At 56.9% G+C, this 21,550-nt stretch overlaps 1 protein-coding gene across 5 annotated transcripts; it reads left to right on the forward strand.

Annotated features, from left to right (window-relative positions):
* Nucleotides 1-1,598: 1,598 nt before the first annotated feature.
* On the forward strand, nucleotides 1,599-21,243 carry PPARD (peroxisome proliferator activated receptor delta). 5 transcript variants are annotated; one of them, XM_068159858.1, is made up of 8 exons: nucleotides 1,601-1,642; nucleotides 5,697-5,820; nucleotides 15,117-15,345; nucleotides 15,966-16,117; nucleotides 16,888-17,026; nucleotides 17,690-17,892; nucleotides 18,227-18,677; nucleotides 19,148-21,243. In XM_068159858.1, exons 3-8 carry the CDS (start codon nucleotides 15,216-15,218, stop codon nucleotides 19,393-19,395), a joined length of 1,323 nt encoding a protein of 440 aa, XP_068015959.1. In that variant the 5' UTR covers nucleotides 1,601-1,642; nucleotides 5,697-5,820; nucleotides 15,117-15,215; the 3' UTR covers nucleotides 19,396-21,243. The 5 variants fall into 5 exon arrangements, with proteins under 5 accessions (XP_068015960.1, XP_068015959.1, XP_068015958.1 ...); XM_068159857.1 differs by having other exon boundaries at nucleotides 5,697-5,781; XM_068159861.1 differs by having other exon boundaries at nucleotides 5,697-5,781; nucleotides 15,231-15,345.
* Nucleotides 21,244-21,550: the final 307 nt, after the last annotated feature.

Here is a 21,550-nt window from a genome sequence, read left to right on the forward strand (position 1 = left end):
ACAAAGTGGCTCTGTATGGCCATGAGGGTGACAGGGTGGCCCTGTGCCCTTGTCCCACACAGCCTTGCTGATGCACAGGGAGGGCAGGGGTGGCTGCAGCTCTTGTGCTGACAGCTGTGGTGGACCTGGCTCTGCAGGGGCTGCAGGTCAAGTTTGTCACCTCTCCTCTTTCCCCCTGCTCTGGGATGCAGTGGTGTGGTCCTGAGCAGCAGCATGGTCCCTCTAGGCCCATGCAATCCCCATGCAGATTTGGTGTGCCTGCCCAGCTCTGACATCCCAGTTGGTCCATGTGACACAGGATCCCTCCAGAGCTTTTCTGGTGGAGTGGGACCTCCTCAACATCCTGCAGCAGGGGCCAGGGCTGTGTCTTTTCTGGAGGCACGTGGGTGCCCTGGGGCTCCTGGCAAAGCTGCTTCTTGCTGTGTGGACCCGCAGGCAGTGCAAGGAGGGAGTGTGCTGAGCACCACTGCTGGGAAGGAAATGGGCTGGGTGGAAAGGCACCGACAGGAGATGGCACTGTCCCTTGTCAGCTTCGTCTCGCCCCGATCGGGCATCAGGACAGGTCCGTGTCACGCCACACCTAGGCAAGGAGGAAAAGTGCCACCTCCCTATGTCCCGTGGCTCTGTGCCATAGCCTTGTCACAAGGGCGACGTCTGCAGATCCTCTTCGCGGGGCTGTGTCCCTACCACTGACAGTGTCGCTGCTTGTCAACAGCCCTGGGGCTGTGTGGGCCCTCCTTAAGGCAGCTCCCCAGAGCCCAGTTCCCATGGACTGCTGCAGGCAAGGGCAGGCGCCCGAGGGAAGAGCCGGAGGCAGTGCCAGCGCCTGCCTTTGATTTGCCGCCAGGTCTGGCTGCACCTGGGATCTGCCTCATCCTCCCGGAGCAGCTGGCCGAGGGCTGGAGCTTTCCGAAGTCAGCAGCTGATGAGCAGCAGCAGCGTGTGCCCCAACACCCCCGGGAAGAAACTGCAGCAGGAATTCCAGAGCTTACGGCTCTGCTGCCACCATCCCTGCGCCAGCTGCGTGCCGGTGGCCTCTCCACGTGCCAGGGGATGTCTCTGCGGGAAACCTGAAGCTCGCTGTGGGATAACATCCCGCGTGTGAGCCTTTGCAGTCAGACACAAACTTTGCTGCTTTCAGCATAAACGTTTCACAGCCCCGAACCCACAGCTCTACGCCGGCTCCGCCGTCCTGCCGGGCTGTGCTAAGGGAGGAAAGGCAGCGGTGGTGGCTGCAGGAGCAGCTGGCGCCGCCTACTGGCGGGATACAAGTTCATGCTGCATGGACACGGCCACTCCGCTCAGCACCGCCCACCACTCGGCACCGCCCACCACTCGGCACCGCCCACCACTCGGCACCGCCCACCACTCGGCGCCCCCACCCCGCGGCTCCTGCCCTGCGGGCACCGCCTACTCTTCCCATGAGGCCTCGCGCCCGCCGGGGGGTGGGGAGAGAGTGTTCGTCGGCGCCCGCCAGGGGGCGCCGCTCGGCGGGGCGGGCTCGGCGCGTTGCCGTGGTGATGGGGGCGCGGCGCTGATTGGCCGCGGCGCGCCGGGCGTGCGGTGGCATCAGGGCGGGCGCGGTGACGTATGGGGGTGGGCGGCCGTGCCGCGGCGGAGAGTGGCCGTGCCGCGGCGGGAGGTGAGTGGGGCAAGGCCTGGGGGGAGTCGGGGGGCGCCCGGTGGGTACGGGGGGGGACGGACGGACGGACACGGAAGCGCAGCGAGCATAGGGGCATGTGGGGAAAAGGCACAGGGTTATGGGGCGGGGCGGAGCGGAGGCTCATGGCGTGGGGGGCAGCAGCGATAGGGGTGTGTAGGGGCGACAGGGACATGGAGCGTGGGGCAGCAGCGATGGGCGCATGTAAGGGACCAGCGCGTGGCGGGGGTGGGGCAGGGCCATGCGATGTGGGGAGACACAGGCACAGGGTTATGAGGCGGTGGGGCCAGAGACATGGGGTATGGGCCCCAGAACGTACCGAGGACAGAGGGGAGGATGCAGAGTACGGCATGGAGGAAGGGCTGCGCCGCGTAACAGGCGGCAGCGAGGAGCGGGGCATGCGGCTGGGGACGGGGGCTCTCTGGGTGTGAGGCGATGGCACATGGGGGCTTGCTGAGGGGGTGGGGTGGGAGGGGCAGGGAGCTTACGTGAACGGGCCTGAGCATCAAAGAAGCAGCGGGGGACAGTGATCTGGAGCTGGGAGAGCAGGGGCACACCGGTGACTTTAGGGTTCAGGCTGTCATTGCTGTTTGGGAAATCAGGGAGAAAGGAGAAGGGCACATGGCGCAAACAAGGGGGCAGGGGGACGGTCTGCCTTTCTTCTCTCCCAGGGATGTGGTGGCAGAGGGGGAATTAATTAACCTGTGGCTTTAGGGTACTGGTGGAGGGGCACTGCTGGGGTCTGGGGCTGGAAGAAGTGAGAGGGTCAGGATGGTTCATCAATGGGTGCATCAGGTGAGCGGTTGCTTGGGGAGAAAGGCTCTGAGAGTCTTTTCTCATCCCTCATGTTTCCCTGTTCTGCTCCTGGTTTCCCACATACATCATTACTGTCTGTGCTGTGCTTTGTCCATCTATAAAGTACATTCATTTAATAAAGAGCCTTTATTCACCAGTGGCTCTGAAGCACTTGAGGGTTCTGCACCAGACACTTGCCTCACACTGTGCCATGCAGGAGCGCTGGCTTGAATGTGACTCTTCATCAGCTGTGAAAGCACTTGTAAAAAGTCCTAGGTGGGAGGTAAAGGAGCATGCAGAAGCAGGTGGCAGGACCTTGAAGCAAGAGACCTAATTTTCTTTCACCTCCTGCTTCCCTCCTTTGTTTTGTTTGACCAACCTGTTGTGTTTTTTCCTTCCTTGTTGGCTAGCTCCAAGCCCTGTTGTTAACACCAGCGAGGATCCTGTTGTTATACTGCACTCTTCCTTCCCAGAGGAGGTTTGACCTTCCCTTTCTCATGTGGTCAGAAGGCCTCCTGGCCTTGTCATGCTTCCAGCAATGTGTGTGCACTGACTGCACTTCAAGTGGTGTTTAGCAGCCCTATTTGTTTATGATCTGAGAGTTTCCAACCTATTTACCAAAGCCAGTGAATTAAGGTTCAAAACCTATTTACAAGGTAGGTGTTGTAGTGTCCCTGGATGGAAAATCAGGACACAGAGAGGAAAAGCAGCTAAAAATGCAGCTTGTCAGTGGAGCAGGAGAGAAAACACTCCCTGTGAGCATCCCATCTGTGCTTTTCCCAGTCTGCCATCGACTGTGTTGCATCTGTGTGGCTTCACACAGTGTCTCAGAGTAACTTAACACAGCCGTGGCCACCTTCCCCTTCTGCAGCTGCAGAAGGTTCTTGCACATGAGTGACAACTGCACTTGTGGGAAGGAATTGGTCTGGTGAGTCCTCACATGTTGGGAAAGCCCCAGGGAACAGGCAGAGAGGTTTTAGACATGGCTGTAGGTTCTGGGCAGTGTCCATTGTGGGGATACAGAAGGATCTCATTGTGGAAAGAAGACACAGCAGTGGCTACCTTGTAAACCAGAGTCCCAAGACTGGTTGGTAACAATGCTGATCTGAGCCAGTGAGCTGCTGGTTGAAATAGGCCATGCCCTGTTTCTGCTCTGCTCAGCCCTCCTTCTGCCTTCTCTTTTCATGCAGACTCCCTTTCTGCCTTCAGCAGGGGATTCCTTTCCCCTTCTGGTTCAGGCATGCCCCAGGCACTGCTGAAGTGGGAGGTTTCTCCGTGACTTTGCCATGTGTCAGCCTGGGATGCAAGAGGAGGCTCTCAGGAGGGATGTGCAGACAGGTTCCCTCCTTGCCCTGAGCTGGTGTCAGTGTTGTGTGTGCTGGTGCTGGGGCATGTCCTGGCACTGAGCTGTGAGCAGCACAGGGCGAGTCAGTAACTCAGTTCCACTGCTCAGATCTCTGGCAGCAGCAGTGCCCTGGTCTGCGACAGGAGAGTGCTCAGGGTGTGAGCTGGGTGTGATTCATGCCCTCGTTGACAGTGTCTGCCTTACCCTTGGTTACTGAACCAGGGACAGGCTTTATTGCTGGTGGAGATGAAGAAAGCCTGATGGGCCAGTGCTTTGGTAATGACTTTGTTATTGCTGCTCACCAGGAAGGCCAAAGAAAAGCTTGGTCTGGGCTGTTTTAGCAAAGCTCCCTTCACTTTGGGATGAGAAACATGCATTCCTGTCCTGCTGTGAAAGTGAAGTTCCTGCTTGAAGTTTTCTGGTCCCCACAAAGCAGAGGGCTGGGTGCAGGACCCCAGCGCTTCCCTTGCCGGCCGCCCTTTGGGCAGGCTCATCTCGGCTCCCCTCATCTGCAAACCGAGGGCAAACCTTTCCTCAGGGGCTGTGATTTTGTATCACTGGCCACAGGAATCACAGAATTGTGCCCAGTATAGGGGCATGATCCCTGCTCTACTCCTGCTGGCCACGTCATTGCTGATCCAGGTCAGGATGCTGGTGGCCTTTTTGGCCACCTGAACGCGCTGCCAAATCATCTTCAGCTGCTGTTGACCAGCACCCACAGCTGCTGGGCAGCTCCCCAGCCACTCTGCCCCAGGCCTGGAGTGTTGCAGGGGGTTGTTGTGACCCTAGTGCAGGACCCAGCTCTTGGCCTTGTTGAACATCATGCAGTCTGCTTCAGCCTGGCCTGGTGCTTCTGCAGAGCCTCCTGCTCTCTAGCAGTGATCCTGATGTGAGTGATGGTTCAGGGCAAGGGGCTGGGGTGGCTCTGTGGATCCCACACCTGTGCTCTGCCCTCAGTGTTTGGGGACATCCATCCTGGTGTACCAGGACCCTTGGCTTTTGGGGTTTGCTTTCTGTTTTTAACCTCTTCTGAGCAGCTCCAGCTCCTGGTGCTGTGTCAGACCACAGAGGTGTGCAGCGCAGGGTGGGATTCCCCTTCTGACCTGACCTTGCCCCTCTCAGCATGGGGTTGGCAATGCCAGGATCACTGCCAAAGCTGCCTAGCAGAGTCATCCCATGCTGTAGGCAGCAATGCCTAATGAAGATGTTCCATTGGGATAGGAGGAGCAGCTAAGCCTGGGTAATGTCAGGGACGGGACAGGGGTTCAAGTAGCATCAGTTCACAACATCTCTGCTGTGTGAGTCCAGTCAGTCTGCATAGCTGAGGCTAAAAATAGAGCAAATTTTCTCCCAGTCCTCTCATTCAAAGCCTCAGAAGCCAGTTGTTTGGTTCTTTTCTCCAGTGCTGGTCTCTTAATGCTCTCCTGAGCCTGAAATTCATAGAGGGCTGTTTTCAAAGTTATCAGGAAAAGCAAGAGGAGTGAATGAACTCTGTTGAGTCCTTAAGTTTCAGCCACCCGAGAGGGGAGTTCATTAAAGCTGCGGTCAGTTTCATGCATTGTCAGAAAAGCTCAGCTTCTGGCTGTGGCCCACGTGAGACAAAGGTGACATCCTGATGCTCAGAGCCTGCTAAGAGGTTGAAGCTGTCTGCTGGGGCTGCTCTACCTCCCAGTTTGCAGAAGCTGCCAGAGCACAGGGAAGGGGGATGGCTGCGATCGCATGCAGCAGCTGCTCCCTGCCACGCGAGGAGGCTCGCCGCAGCCTGTGGTTTTGGTGTGCAGCAGAGGGAGTGTGTGTTTAAATTTCAGAGCTGCTGGATCCAGCCCAGTTCTCCTAGCAGCATAAATATCTGGCCTTCAGCACAGCCCTGGGAGCTGGCGTTGTGCTCTCTTGCAGATCCTGGCGTCTGCAGTGGGCCCTGCTGAGATGGTGACTGCGCGGCCGTGGGGGACAGGCGGATGGGGACAGCTGCCCCGCAGAGGTAACCCCTCCCTGCTGTCTCTTTGTGAGCCTGCTGTGGGTAAGGTTCTGGGGTTGCTTCCCACAAGCTTCACTTTTGTCCATGAGCTAAAACTGCTTACATTTCTTTCCAAATTTCGACTGTGTCTTTCTTTTGTTCAGGCCCTGAAGAGATCTTTATGGTTGCAGAGAGGAGATGTGTGTGGGGATCTCCTGGAGATTCAACCTTAAAGGTCTTTTCCAGCCTGAACGATCCTATGGTTGTGTTGTGCTGTCTCTGCTCTGGCACTTGGGACATGCACTTCCAAGGATCCTCAGAGCACGTAGGGATGGTTTTGTGATGAGCCATGTGAGGCTTTGCTGCTGGGCTTCTCTCCAGCATGTTGCCTGTGTTCTCCTGCAGTACCTCCTGGTGCCTTTCAGGGAATATTTTGTCTGCAGCTACTGAGTTATGATCTGAGAATGTGCAAAAGCTGCTGGAGTGAGGAATTAGCCCAGCAAGAGCCTTTGGGCTCCTGCATACAGCAGGGACCTGATGTTTTTTATTGGATGGGATGATGTTAGAGTGTTTGTGCCTGGAAGGTGGTTTGCTGCCAGCGCCCAGCCTGGCTTGCCCTGCCTCTGAGCTTCTGGAGGTGTTGGGTGATGGTTGAGGTGTGTTGGCCGCTGGGCAGCCAGCGCTGCCCTCGCTGATGCCTGTGGGTTCGGCAGGCTGCGTCGCTGCGTTCTTGTCGGGCGCTGCAGAGCCAGCTCTGCTCCTCTGGAGCGCCACTGTGCACAGCCTGACTCGAGACTGGGGAGGTCTGGGCAAGCAGAAGTGATTTCATGGAGGGTACAAATAAGAATCTTCTGTAGAGCCAATGGCTTTTAATATTTTACCCTGAAATGTGCTCATGTTGGCAGACTGCCTAGGAAATTGTTTTCCCAAAGCAGGGTTTAGAGTGGAAGGATTGATGCCAATAAGAAGCCTTTTGGCCAAAGAAATGGTGAAAGGCATCTCTCCCAAAATAAATGTTTTGGGCTGATGTCTACCTGAGCTAGTTCATTGTTCTCATGGTTGCTAGAAGGGTTCAGAGTAGAGCTGACTCGAAATGGATCTTGGTTTCATGGTGACTTCTTCAAATGCTCTAATACTCGCTGCTATGATCACAGCATCTGTCTGTGTCCTCCAGGGCTTGGCCAGGAGCTTGTGAACATCAGAGATCATTTGGGTCAGGTCTTTCAGACTGGATCTGCAAAGGGCTCTGATCTGTGTGTGAGAGGGAGCTTCCTTAGGGATCCCCAGGGACAGGTTCTCCCGGAGAAGGTGGGGCTCATGGAGGCTGTGGTTTGCAGGGGTGTCCTGGCTGGGGTGGAGGTGGCAGGGTGAAAGCACCAGTCAGAAACGTGGTGCTGGGTCAAACCAGAGCACATCTCTGGGGCTTGTGGGTAGCAGCAGCCACAGAATGTCTGTGCTCATCAGAATCATCACCCTCATGCTGAAGTTTTTGGTTTGCCTTGGACTGGGAACTGGAACTTGGAATAGCAAAACCCAGAATGTGCACATTCAGCCCCAGGAGAGATGTTGGAGGGGGACAGGGAGCACTTTGGTGCTTGAAAAGGGCAGATGAACTTTCCTGCCTGAGCTGGTAGGGAAGTGTTTCTTTGGTCTGTTCAGAGACTTGACTCTGAACCATCTGGCTGCCTGACGAACACCTCACTGGGGAGGGCTGTGCCAGGCTGAGGGGAGGAGAGGTGAGGTGGCTTCAAAATACAAAGTGTTCTGCAGCCACCTCAGTGATGGGAACCTGAGCTCAGATCCCTGTCCTGCCCCACTTTATGCAGACAATACTTTCAGTGCAGCTCTTGATTGCAAACTTGGAATATCCCTGAAAATGCCCAAATCTGCTTTTCACCTTTAAGTTGATTGCCTGGACTCTGCTGGAGCTGCTGGACCTTGAAAGCTCTTAACCTCATAAAGGCTGGTGGTCAGAGACCCACATCTCTGAGAACAATGCATAGAATGGGTTGGGTTGGAAAGGACCTCAAAGGTCATCCAGTTCCAACCCTCTGCCATGGGCAGGGACACCTCCCACTAGCCCAGGTTGCTCAAGGCCTCATCCAGCCTGGCCTGGAACACCTCCAGGGAAGAGGCATCCAGAACCTCCCTGGGCAACCTGTTCCAAGTGTCTCACCACTCTGACTGTAATCCATGAGTTCTGGCATCCACAGGGCAGGTGTTAAGTTGTGTGGCTTAGGAACAGGAGGGTCCCTGGGAAAAGATTGTTGGTGAGTGGGAGCTGGGGGGGGTGGAGCTTGGTGGAGCTCCCTGTAGCTGTGCTGGGATGTGGTGGTCGACTCTCTGCATACCCCTGCTGCCCTTGCCATGCTCCTGAGATGGTGCCAGGAACACAAGGAAGTTGAAGAGAGGTGCTAAAGCTTTGCTCAAGCATTTTGTTTTCTAGGGGCAGAGGAAGTCCAAACAGACAGAGCAGCCCAGGGTCCTCTGATTGGCAAAGGAATCTTGGCAGGATGGTGCTGACATGAGCGCTGCTGCTGCTGCAAATGCAGGGAAAGCTTTGTCCTTGCAGTGGGTTCTGGCTGTGTACATGTGGCCAAAAATAGCGAGGAGACATCAGTCCCCTCTGGCTCCCTAAGAGAGTGCTGAACTAGTTTTGTGTAAGGAGGTTGTCCTGATGTGCTCTGGAGGTTTCCATGTGGTGACAATCTGCAGCCAGGCTCAGACTCCCTTTTCTCCTGCTCGCTTGGAATGGAGACGCAGTGACCGTGCTGATTTGTTCTGACCACGCTGGTGGTTCCCAGGCCCTGCTGAATCATCTGAGCTTGTGCTTGGTCATAATCACTACCTGTCAGCTGCCTCCTGGGCTCAGCACAGCATGGCTGCTGCCCAGGATGTTTTGCTAAGGTCTACAAACCCAGCAGCACTCCTGGGAGCCCATGAAGCTCACAGCCTGGTGGGGTTTAGTGTTCCTTCTGGTTATCCCATGGGATTTAAATCTGTGGGATCTCAATATCTGGCACTGCCAAGAGGCAAAGGCTGGCTGCTGGTTCTGTGGGCATTCTGCTGTGTCTGGGAGTAGTACCAGCCTAGCAGTAAACTTCCTGGCTGCTGGGTGCTCAGCTCCAGTCAGCAAGCTGCATGGATGGACCTGCAACCTGGCCTGCTGCTGCTGTCCTACACCTCCCTGCTTCTCTGAGGAGCTTCTGGCCCCACATCCAAAGCAGGGGGGACACTTGCTGGTAACACTGAGGCTTTGAGGAAAGCTCAGCTGGGTCCCAGTGAGGGCAGCAACGCCGAGCGCCGGCCGTGCTGGCTGCCAGCAGCGCTCCTGTGCAGCTTGTTCCAGTTGGTGCTTTCCTGGTTGAACATCCTGTGCCCACTGTTTGCCTGGGACAGTCTGGCTGCTGTTCTGTGCACTGCTCCCTCCCCAGCCGTGTTCTAGAGTTACTGATGTTCCTGAAACCAGATCCTTCCACGTGGCCTGCTGCAGTCTGGGAGGACGAGGGGTCCCTCGGCCAACCCTCCAGCCGGAGGGCTTCAGGAGTTTGGGAAGCAGCAGCTTAAAGTGGCTCAGTGCTTCTCTGAGCCACCAACCTCCTCTGGGACGGGAAAGGAAAGGGGATTGTGTCCCAGACAGCCTCTCTGGCAGTTCCAGGGGAGCAGGGATATGAAAGCTGGTACTGGCACTTATGGAGCAGCAGTGGAGGCTGCTGGAGGAGCACAGACAGGAGATACAGGGTTGGGTGGTGAGTCCCTACCAGGAGATGGGAAGAAGCCCATGGATTCAGAGTCCCTGTGGACACTTAACCATCCTGGCAGCTGGGTGCAAGCCACTCTGTGCTCTCTCAGCAGTCCTGTTGCCATTACCACAGCTTCACCACCACCTCTGCTGTGCCCTGGGAGTGATCCTCTCTCCTTACCAGACTTAATGATCTTCTCAGATAGCACCACTTCTCCACAGCTTCCAGCTCTGAGAAGCCTTGGTGGTGTCACCTTTCTAGTACCTGCTTGTTTCCTGGCTGTGGTCCTTGTTCCAGTGTGTCAGAGCCATGTGCCCCTCCTGTCCCTGGGTGCTGTGGGCTGCCCTGAGCTGACAGCACAACACAAATAATACCATTTGCTGTGGTAGTTGACAGCACCACACAACACCTGAAGGCTTCCTCCAGGAAGACTGCAGAGGGACCTATTGTGAGGGTGTCTAGACACAGGACAAGGGGGAATGGCTTGAAGCTGAGGGAGAGCAGGGTTAGACTGGAGCTGAGGAAGAAGTTTTTCAGTAGGAGGGTGGTGAGACTCTGGCACAGGCTGCCCAGGGAGGCTGTGGCTGCCTCCTGCCTGGGGGTGTTCAAAGCCAGGCTGGATCAGGCCTTGAGCAGCTGAGTCTAGTAGAGAGGAGTCCCTGCACACAGAGGTTGGAGTGGATGGTCTCGGAGGCCCCTTCCAGCCTGAGCCATTCCATCATTCCATGACCTGCCAGGATTATTTGCTGAGAGCAATCCTGGAAACACTTGCTCTAGGAGTGTACAACGGGAGGAGGAAGTCACGAGCAGGGGCAGGGAGCCAGGCTCGGGAGCATGACTGCAAACAGGTGTCAGGATCCATCCCTCAGGAGCCTGGTTCAGCCAGGGTTTTGCTGGAGTGGGGACTGATGCGAGGGCAGAGCGAGCCAGGAGATCCTTGCCCTCCTGTGGGAAGAGGAAGGGAAACAGCTTAGCCAGGTCCTCTGGAGAGGCTGAGGAAGGAATTCACAGTCCCTGTGCTTGTTTCCATTCCTACCCTGCCACAGCTGCCAATGGAAAAAGGGGGGTGGTTTATGCCAGGCAGGAATCTGCCCTTCTGCAGCTTGAAGCTGGTGTGCCAGGCTCTGACGTGGGGCCTTTGAGCCAAGGGGAGGAGATCAAGCTCTGCCTGCTGGCAGCTGGCTGTGGAGGCACCAAATAGATGGAGAAGTTCTGAGGTTAAGGTAAGCCCTTTGGCCATCCTCTGCCATCCCCAGTGCTGTGACAATCCTGCCCATGGCCACGTTGCCAGGGCAGGTCCATCCTTGCACTTGGACAGGCCTATGGGGAATTGCAGCTTCCCAGGATACCTCAAGGACTCTGAACCACAGGGCTTACGCAGGAACAGAGGAGGTCTGGAGGGGAGGGCTTGGGTGTGTCCTCTTGGAGGCTCCTGCCAGGCCAGCTCCCCCATGCTGGGGCGCATGGGGACAGCCCAGACCCTGCCTTTCACCCGGGTGGTGGCTGCCCTGGCCTTTCATCTGCTGAGGGCAGCGGCTGAAGTCAGTCCCTTTTGTCCTCCTCCTCTGCCTGTCTCTGTTGTTTGAAGAGCAGGGGAACAGCCAAGGGGAAGGCAGGTGTGCAAACAGCTCTCACAGCTTCTCTCTGCCCAGGCCCCTGTACTCTTGACCTGCAAGGAGATATTAAAACAATTATTAGCCTTCTGCTCTAGGGCTCTCCAGCTGCTCTTGAAGGGTGGGATCCAAATCCTTCCTGTAATTCCTGGATGCACCTGGAGAGCCTTGGCTGGAGCCTGCGTGCATCTCGCCCTCTGCTTTCCCACTTCTCTGGCCTGACCAACTCCAAGCCCAGTGCTGGGGCTGGGTTTTGGGAAGCAAGCTGCATGTCACAAACTCGCTGCCATCCTGGGAGTGTGCAGCCCTGAGTGGACCCAGTGGATGGATGACAGCGTGACAGGGATGCAGCAGGGGGAATGTGCCCATGTTATCCAACAGGAATGTGCCACAAGGCATCTGGGGTGAAACAGAGGTCTCTGTCTGCAGTGAGTTTAAAGCAAGTGGCCTGTGCTGGATGCCAGAGACAAAGGAGAGCTAATGAGAAGCTCGTTAATCTGCTACTGGATGTGTTTTCTGCTGTAGACTGGTTTCTCCTGCCACAAACCTCCCCCCACTGTCTGCTCTTCCAGGCAAAAGCCTTTCCCTGCTCTTTGTGCACTCATCTCTATGTAGCCTCCTCACTACCCTCCAGCTCCCTTGAGGAGGTTTTCCTGCCCATGAGCCATGTCCCAGCATGCAGGATGTGTGAGAGGATACCAAGGATAACACAGCCCTTCAGTGGTCCATTAGTGCTTCTCAGAAGCACAGGGAGGGAGCAGAGCTCTGCTCTTGTCTGAGCACCCTTCTACCTCCTGCTGCCTCCAGCACCCCTCCTTGATGCAGTTCCACCTCCTGGACTCTGAATTCCAGGTGTTGGGGGAAAACCAAAGCCCAGCTCCAGGAGGTGTCTTAGTGCTGGCTCTGTGACATGTTTGCATTCAACCTCCTGCTGGCAGCTTTTGTGCCCTCCTTCAGCTCCTTGCTTCCTGTTGCAGGGAGCTCTGACCCTGCTCGGTGCTGACGCCTTGCTTAGGAATCCAAGTTGCTGGCTGTGGCTTGGGCTTGAAGTGCCAGGCAGGAGGGTCTGCTGTGGGAGAGAAAACTAGCCCAGGAGTCCTGGGTCACTGCTGCCCTCCCCCAGCAAGCCCTGTGCAGTGCTGTCAGCCTGACCTCAGTGCCAGGCAAGGTTATGGAACAGGTCATCTTGAGTGCAATCTCTCAGCACGTACAGGATGGCCAAGGGCTCAGGCCCAGCCAGCATGGAGTTAGGAAGGGCAGGTCCTGCCTGACCAACCTGATCTCCTTCTATGCCCAGGTGACTGCCTGGTGGATGTGGGGCAGGCTGGGGATGTAGTCTGCCTGGACTTCAGCAGGGCATTTGACACCATCCCCCACAGCAAACTCCTGGCCAAGCTGTCAGCCCCTGGCTGGGACAGCAGCACTCTGAGCTGGGTTAGGAACTGGCTGGAGGCTGAGCCCAGAGAGTGGTGGTGAATGGTGCCACAGCCAGCTGGCAGCCAGGCACCAGTGGTGTGCCCCAGGGATCAGTGCTGGGCCCCAGCCTGTTCAATATCTTTATTGATGATCTGGATGAGGGCATTGAGTCCATCATCAGTAAGTTTGCAGATGACACCAAGCTGGGGGCAGGAGTTGAGCTGTTAGAGGGTAGGACTGGACAGAGGGGCAGAGTCCATGGAACACATCTAAGTGCCAGGTTCTACTCATTGGCCACAGCAACCCCAGGCAGTGCTACAGGCTGGGGTCAGAGTGGCTGAGAGCAGCCAGGCAGAGAGGGACCTGGGGGTACTGGTTGACAGTAGGCTGAACATGAGCCAGTAGTGTGCTCACGTGGCCAACAAGGCCGATGGCATCCTGGCCTGCGTCAGGAAGAGTGTGGTCAGCAGGAGCAGGGAAGTCCTTGTGCCCTGTGCTCAGCACTGCTTAGGCCACACCTTGAGTCTTGTGTCCAGTTCTGGGCTCCTCAGTTTCAGAAGGACATTGAGAGACTTGAAGGTGTCCAGAGAAGGGCAATGAGGCTGGGGAGGGGTCTGGAACACAGCCCTTTGAGGAGAGGCTGAGGGAGCTGGGGTTGCTTAGCCTGCAGAAGAGGAGGCTCAGGGGAGACCTTCTTGCTCTCTATAACTCCCTGAAGGGAGGTTGGAGCCAGGTGGGGGTTGGTCTCTTCTCCCAGGCAAGCAGCACCAGAACAAGAGGACACAATCTCAAGCTGTGCCAGGGGAGGTTTAGGCTGGATGATAGGAAGAAATTCTTCCCAGCAAGAGAGATTTGCCATTGGAATGTGCTTCCCAGGGAGGTGGTGGAGTCCCCATCGCGGGAAGTGTTTCCAAAGAGCCTGGATGAGGCACTTGGTGCCGTGGTTGAGTTGATCAGGTGGTGCTGGGTGAGAGGTTGGACTCGATGATTTCAAAGGTCTTTCCCAACCTGGTTAACTCTGTAATCTGTATTCTGTGGCCTTAGGTGTGGGTCACAGACCATCCTAGCTAGTCCTGGCTGAGGGTCATTCTTGTGCCCGTTGTTTGCTTGCTTCACTCTGATGCAGGCTGGAAGATGCTGCATCAGTCGAACTTGTGCCTGGAAATGGAGCTTTTCCTGCTTGAAGCTGGGTATCAGAGGCTTTTCTGATGGATACTGTCCGTTTTAAAATCCCTCCTTCAAGGCAGCGGATGCAGCTCTGCATAAACAGGGCTTCAGATGCTGAATTACTCCAGCAAGAGTCGGTTTAAAAAGCAAGCTCTGGAGTTAAATGAGTGCTGGGGTGCTGCAGCGTGAGCTGGTTGCTCCGGTGAGATCTGCCCTGGTGAGGGGGAGGTGGGAAGGGCTCTGCCATGCTGCTGGCACACAGCTGGATGTTTTCGTGAGCCGTCTGGGATGGTCTCAGGCAAACAAGCGGCGGAAGCGCGGGGGGAGGCCGCGGCTGTTCCTGCCACAGGAAGCCTGGGATTAGGACGGGGCCGCGCTGCGCGGTCCCGCGGTGACGCTGCCGGCCCCCGCGGCGGAGCTCGGCCCTGCAGCTGCGTGCGGCGCGGCGGCAGCGCGTCTGGCCCGAAGGCTCTTGGCAGAGGAGCTGCAACCAGTTCCAACATGACCGGTGCAAATAAACGCAAAGGCTGCAACTGCAGCACTGCGATGGGAAGCAGCAGGAGCACGGGGGCCGGCAGGGGCCGGCAGGAAGCCGTCGGTCTGCAGACGGTTTGGGGGCTTTCAGCCACTGCCTGCTGCTGCACCGTGTCCTGCTCCCCCAGCATCTCCTGCCCACACGCACAGAGCCCTCAGAGGAGCTCTGCCCTTCTGCCCAAACCTCTCTGGTGATGTTGGTTCTGTCAAACCCTGGCCTTGGCTACCACTGTGACATCCTGGGATGCCAGCAGCTCTGGGAGATGTTGTCTGGAGCAGTTTCTGCTATGGGACTTTGGAAACTGGGGAGCCCTGAGTGGTGTCTGAGCTTTAAATAAGATTCTGGTGGAGTTTTGCTTTCTTGAGTCCTACAGAGTGTTTATGCCAAAATGCCTTGTAAAGGCTCCAGGTACTGCTCGTGTCCCTGAATGAGGAAGGAAAGCTGAGCAGGACGAGAGCCATAGAATCATTTGTGTTGGAAGAGACCTTTAAGATCATCATCTCCAACCCTTAACCTAGCACTGCCAGGTCACCAGCAAACCTTGTCCCTCAGCACCACATCTACGAGGCTTTGAAACCCAGGGATGGGGACTCCCACCACTGCCCTGGGCAGCCTGGGCCAGGCCTTGACAACCTTTTTGGGGAAGAAATTGTTCCTCATGTCCAACCTGAGTCTTGCCTGGCACAACCTGAGGCTGTTTCCTCTCATTCTACTGCTCATTCCTTGCAGGAAGTTGTAGAGAGCCATAAGGTCTCCCCTTAGCCTCCTTTTCTCCAAACAACCCCAGTTCCCCCAGTAACACCAGTGTGGTTACAGCTCTGCTGCTGAGGTGCTCAGTGTGAATCCCGTTGCCAGCAGACCTGGCTCATTTCTCCTGTCCCACAGGCTAGCAGGAACAGCCTGGTAGGGTCCATCTCGGCTAGATGCGGATGATGCCAGAGCTATGACAGGGACTGCAGTCTTGGCACTGAGGGGTGATCAATTATGGAACAACTACAGGAGGAAGTACCTGAGGTCAAGGAAGAGGAGGAGGAAGAGACAGTGATAGTGGCGAGCGGAGCCTCAGATCCAAGTGGAGGACCAGACAGCTCGCTGCCATCGAGCAGCTACACAGGTGAGTGGGGCCCGGGGAGCTCCTCTGTCCTGGGAACAGGCAGGCCTGCAGCAGTGTGCTTAGCTTGCAAGGCCAGAGGACCTGCCTGGGAGAGGAATTTGGCTTGTTTCAATCTCTTCCCTTTGAGAGATAATGCAGGCCTCTGGAGAGGCTTGTTCTTTCCTCTGTGGTCACAGCCCAGCCTTTGGCAGCGAGTTGGGAGAGGGAAATTGAAGGGCAGGCCAGTGCCATTGTGCTCCAGAGCAAGGGGCTCCCAGGGTGCCTGGCAATGTGTCCCTGGCCACCACTTGAAGTCCTCAGTGCAAACTGATTATAGGAGCTGGGGAAGAGGGTTTGTTGCTCCTGAAGAGGCTATTCCAGAAATTTGCCATTTGGGTTTCCTTGCCTAGACAGGAGTAGGGAAGAAAAGAGTATTGAGGTGGATTCTCTCAGCTCCTGGGGGCACTCTTGGCTCTGTGCATGACATCTGCCTGCAGCCAGCACCTGATCTTGAAGGTTAACTCCCCAGATGCAACTTCAGTGCTGGATGTCCCTTGCCAGCCCCATGGCTGGCAGAGTTAAACATGATGCCAGGTTTGTGGCTGCCACAGCTAAGGACAGCCTTCTCTGTGCGTCTGCAGACCTCTCGCAGAGCTCCTCTCCCTCCCTGTCAGACCAGCTGCAGATGGGCTGCGAGGAGGCAGCCTTGGGAGCGCTGAACGTGGAGTGCAGGGTGTGCGGGGACAAGGCCTCGGGGTTCCACTACGGTGTCCACGCCTGCGAGGGCTGCAAGGTATGGATGGCCGGGGGAAGCTGGGCTCTGCAGTGCCAGGCAGAGGTCAGACCCCAGGGACCACACTGTCTCTTCAGACAAGCAGATTTCCAGCAAAACAGGGGCGTGGGATTGAGGGATTGGAAAAGACTCGTTTCCAAGCTGTCCGGAGGGTGCGGGGAGTGCAGGCAGGCCTGGAAACGCTGTCCTCTGGCAGGCAGTAGCGTTGCACGTGGCCCAGATCTTGCCCCATCATCTTCACTTTGTTAGGCCAAGCCCTCTGTGCCCACCCGGGAACCCCAGCTCTGCTGTTAAGGATGTTCTCAGTGCTGCAGATGAACAGTGAGCTGCCTTTGTTCCCGTCGGGATCGCTGGCTGCAGTCTGGATGTGCCTCTGAAATCCTTTCTCCCACAGCAGTTGCCAGTGGGGCTGTGATAGTGGCCCAGGGCCTGCCAGACGTTCCTGCAGGCTGGGGCCAGCCCGTGGCTTGTTCCTCTGTCCCTCCCTGATGGCTGCCTCCAGTATGGCACACGTGGGGCTGGCACCAGACCCGTGGACCATGGGCTCCTTTCTACAGACCCCTTCTACCACCGCACCACCTCTCCTCGAGACAGAGACCCTGCTTGTGTCAGAGGGACCCAGAGCTCCCCCTCCTCACTCAGCTGACCCTCCACGAGGCTCCTGGGGACAAAAAACCAGCCTGGTCCCAACCCTCCCGTGCTAATTCTGCTGTTCTCTTGTTCCCCTGCTGCCCCTGCTCTGTGTCCCCCTCCGTACCACCTGTCCACAGGGCTTCTTCCGCCGGACGATCCGCATGAAGCTGGAGTATGAGAAGTGTGAGAGGAGCTGCAAGATCCAGAAGAAGAACAGGAACAAGTGCCAGTACTGTCGCTTCCAGAAGTGCCTCTCGCTGGGCATGTCACACAATGGTGCGTGGCACTGCTGCCTGCCACGGGGCTCGCTGCCCCCTCTCCAGGGTTTGCTTCATTCCACAGCTCTCTGCTTGCCAGGAGGAGATTGTCTTTCAAATGGTGCTTAGTGCCTTTAGCTATTCATCCCCTTTGTCTGTATGGAAAGGGGGTGCCCATTCAGGTCAGGTCAGATGGGGCCTTGAGCAAGCTGGTCTAGTAGGAGGTGTCCCCGCCCATGGTAGTGGGGCTGGAACTGAATGATCTTTGAGGTCCCTCCCAGCCCAAACCCCCTCGGTGGTTCCCGCTGCGCAGGCTGGCTGCTGGCACATGGCTGTGCTTTATGGGTTGACCCAGAGGGAACTGGACACAGGCTGCTCTTCTGTGCTGAGATTATTAATCTTCAGGTGCAATCATGTTCCTGGCCAAAACAAGGTGTTTATGTGGGAAGCAGGGTTTGGGAAAGGGCCTGAAGCTTAGGGGCTGTGTTGGTGAGGGTGGCAGCAGTGGGGCTGGTTTATGAAGGTGTTGATGCTGGAGGGGTTGCAGCGGTATCATGTTGTGTAGCTGGAGATGTTCACCAGCAGACCGCTGACTGTGATGGCAAAGCAGGCTGCTGCCTTCCTGGATGTGTCTTGGAGTCACCCCCAGTGTCCTGACCCTCCACTTTTGCTCCCCCTGCAGCAATCCGCTTTGGCCGCATGCCAGAGGCAGAGAAGAGGAAGCTGGTGGCAGGGCTGACAGCCAGTGAGGTCAGCTGCCAGAACCCACAGGTGGCTGACCTGAAAGCTTTCTCCAAGCACATCTACAATGCCTACCTGAAAAACTTCAACATGACCAAAAAGAAGGCGAGAGGCATCCTGACCGGGAAGGCCAGCAGCACCCCAGTGAGTTCCTTCCCTGAGGCAGGTGGGGTTGGCTGTGCCCAGTGTGCGGGGGCTGTTCTCTGGGAGGTGCTGCAGGTATCCTCCTGTAGCTGTTCCACATGCAGCAGTTCCCAGCTGCAGCCAAGTGCAGATCCCACACATCCTGCCCCTCGCTCGGAACATTCCCATTTCCCTGCACACTTGGGCTGCGGTTGGCAGGCACAGAATGCCTGGCACTGCCGGTCCCAGGGCGGGGACACAACACACCAGACTGGCAGATGCCAGTCTCCTTGGCAGAGCTGGTGTCTCAGGTCCCTGCAGCGGGGTCCTGACCGCTTGCTTCTTTCTCGAGCAGCCTTTTGTGATCCACGACATGGACACCTTGTGGCAGGCAGAAAAGGGACTGGTGTGGAAGCAGCTGGTGAATGGCATTCCCCCCTACAAGGAGATCGGGGTGCACGTCTTCTACCGCTGCCAGTGCACCACGGTGGAGACCGTGCGGGAGCTCACCGAGTTCGCCAAGAGCATCCCCAGCTTCGTAGGCCTCTACCTGAACGACCAGGTGACGCTGCTGAAGTACGGGGTGCACGAGGCCATCTTCGCCATGCTGGCCTCCATCATGAACAAGGACGGGCTGCTGGTGGCCAACGGGAACGGCTTTGTGACCCGCGAGTTCCTGCGCAGCCTGCGCAAGCCCTTCAGCGACATCATGGAGCCCAAGTTTGAGTTTGCCGTCAAGTTCAACGCGCTGGAGCTGGACGACAGCGACCTGTCCCTCTTCGTGGCTGCCATCATCCTCTGCGGAGGTGAGCGGGCAGCCTCGGCCAGGCAGCAAGGGGCCTCTTGGGGTGGGCTGAGCTGCAGCTGGCCTGGAGGTCAGCCATGGGTATCTTGGGTGAAAGAAGTGAAACCAAAGCTTCTCTGTGGCCGTGACACCTAACGAGCTTGGACCTTCTACCAAGGAGTATAGATGTGGAAGTGTTCAAAGCCAGGCTGGACAGGGCCTTGAGCAGCCTGGTCTAGTAGGAGGTATCCCTGCCCATGGCAGGGGGGTTGAAACTAATTGATCTTAAGGTCCTTTTGAATCCAAAGCAGTCTGGGATTCCATGATTCTGTAAGTGGCATCTCCTTCTTCCATGCCGCTGTGGGCTGTGTTGTCTCCCCTTGCCTAGATGAGGTCAGAGCCATGGTGGGTGGGCTGCAGTTCCCCAGTGGGGAGCATGTGCTTTGGAGGGCTGTACCCTAATGCCACAGCTACCATGCTTCCCCTGCACAGATCGTCCTGGCCTGATGAACGTGAAGCAGGTGGAGGAGATCCAAGACAACATCCTGCAGGCACTGGAGTTTCACCTGCAGTCCAACCACCCCGATGCCCAGTACCTCTTCCCCAAGCTGCTGCAGAAGATGGCTGACCTGCGGCAGCTGGTGACAGAGCATGCCCAGCTGGTGCAGAAGATCAAGAAGACGGAGACAGAGACATCTCTGCACCCTCTTCTGCAGGAGATCTACAAGGACATGTACTAAGAACCTGTTATTTATGAGAATGAAGCCATGGATTCACACCGAGACTTTGTACAGAAACAAAGAAAACCTTTCCCCATGTCTTCCATTTCCTTCTGGAAACTTCTCTCCCTGACCCTGACGTACGGTACGCAGGGGCGAAACGCCGTGAGGCAGCCACCAGCTGCTGGGCCAGGCTTTCCGTCACCCACCCTGGCACCTCCACAAAGGCAAACCATAAGCTACTGTTTCTGTGGCCACAGCCCTTCAGCTGCTCCCTAGGGTCTCTGGAAGGGTTTCTGTGGCAGCCTGGGGGCAGTGGGGGAAGCTCTGGTCCTTAGGAGACCTCAGCACAGCACAGGCGCCTGGCAGGGCCAGCAGCAGCACTTAGAGCTTGTCTTCATTTTCTTTCTCTTATTGCACTCCAGATGCAGAGTCCTGAGCTGCCCAGTGCAGGACTTGTGGTGAAAGGATGCTCTGCACTTTCCTGAGGAAAAGCCAGAGATGGGCAGGGGCTGCCCTAGCACAGGCCCCTGGCTTCAGCCCCTGCTTCCTGTCTCCCAGAGGGGACTGTGTGACCTCTGCCTTCCCCCACGGGCTGTATGGGAGCCCTTGCTCTTGGTACCCCAGCTTCAGAGGGAGCCTGGCCCTCAGGGCCTCAGTATGAGGAAAAGGAGGGATGGGGAGATGGGAAGGAAAAGAGTTGACTCACGATCTCCCTGTCTGTGCTTCCCTCCCAGGCTGTCCTGTGCAGGCATGAGTCATAGAAAGGTCTGTGCAGGGCTGGGGGCAGGCCTAGGTCAGGGTCAAGAACAAAGCCACAGCCAGGCCATGGTGCTCATGATGCTGAGAGGGTGTTGACCTGCCTGTCAACTGCCCTGCCTCAGTTTCCCCTCTGGGAAAAGGAGCTGGGTCGTCACCTCCTGGAAGCAGGAGCACAAGGGTTTAGTGGTGCGCCCGTGGCTTTGCGGCTGTAGAACACAGTACAGGTGCCAATGGTTACGAAAGGGCAGGGGGAGGGTGGGATGCTCGCTGAGCAGGAGCTCCCTGGCAAGTGCAGCTGGCTCGGGGAGGCTGCCCTGTCCTCCAGTGTCACCATCCTGAGTAAGGGACAGCTCCAGGCTTTGGGGTCTGCCTAAACCCAGAGCCCTTCTGGGACTTTACCTCACATCTCCTCGCAGCTGCAGTGAAAGGCCCCAATGCCACCTGTGCCCAGCGCCCTTGAAAGGGGAGGGGGCCTCCAGGAGAGCAGAGGGATGCAGGAAGGGCTCAGTGCCCTCTCAGGACAATGGTGTCTGACCTAAGAAGTGGCACTTACTCGCGGTCCCCATCAAGCAGCAGCCTTATTAAAACACTGACATACCCAAGGAGCGGTGGTGGGTTGGGTTTGGTTTCTCTCCCTCCTTTCCAGTAGATTTCCCTGGTGCAATAATTCCTTTAAAAGCCCAAGGGGATTGCTCCAGGCATCCCCTCCCTGTCACAGGGTTGTCTGGTCCCAAACTCACCCTGCTGCTGCCCCCCAGCTCCTTGCCGTGCCTCAGTTTCCCTGCCCACTACCCCCCAGCCCCTTCCCCTCCCTGCCTCACAGGGGTCTCATGAATTACAGTTTCTGAAGCACTTTGAAGCCCTCTTGGGGCAGGCACTGGGGGCTGCATGTGCTGGACGTGTGCTGGACGGAGCCTGAAGGCCCTGCTGGCAGCCCTGCCGTGGCCAGCGCGTGGCACTTGTGTGCTCAGCACCTGGGGAACCTTTTGCTCTTCCCTCCTCAGACTGAAATGTCTATTTTTGCTAGAAGGACAAACCTCCAAGTGTTTTTAATAATATAAACAGTGTCCACAGACTGACTTAAATAAATCCAAACTAAATATTTAAGGATCTTCTAGCACCCAGTGTTTCTCCATGGGATTGCTCTTGAACCCTGGGGGGCTGTCCCTGGAGGGGTTTCCAGCAAAGGCGATGGGAGTTGCTGTGATCACCAGGGGCTTGAGGAACTACAGCTGGGAGGAGTGGCTGAGACCCTGTCGGGCTGTGCTGCTGTTCAGTGAGACCTGGCCAGGCTTAAGAGCTGGGCAGAAGGAACCTCATGAAGTTCTGCCAGGACAAAGGCAGGGCCCTGTCCCTGGGGAGGAACAACCTCCTGCAGCAGTACAGGTGAGGGAGGACCTGCTGGGAAGCAGCT

Source organism: Melanerpes formicivorus, unplaced genomic scaffold, assembly GCF_026170545.1.
Source record: "Melanerpes formicivorus ecotype bairdi unplaced genomic scaffold, bMelFor1.0.p_v2 SCAF_46, whole genome shotgun sequence".
Taxonomy (NCBI): domain Eukaryota; kingdom Metazoa; phylum Chordata; class Aves; order Piciformes; family Picidae; genus Melanerpes; species Melanerpes formicivorus.

Coding starts and splice junctions, on each gene's coding strand:
- PPARD (XM_068159859.1), top strand. CDS start 15,216: ATGGAACAACTACAGGAGGAAGTACCTGAGGTCAAGGAAGAGGAGGAG. Junction 15,346..15,965: donor GCCATCGAGCAGCTACACAG/GTGAGTGGGGCC, acceptor GTGCGTCTGCAG/ACCTCTCGCAGAGCTCCTCT. Junction 18,678..19,147: donor TGCCATCATCCTCTGCGGAG/GTGAGCGGGCAG, acceptor TCCCCTGCACAG/ATCGTCCTGGCCTGATGAAC.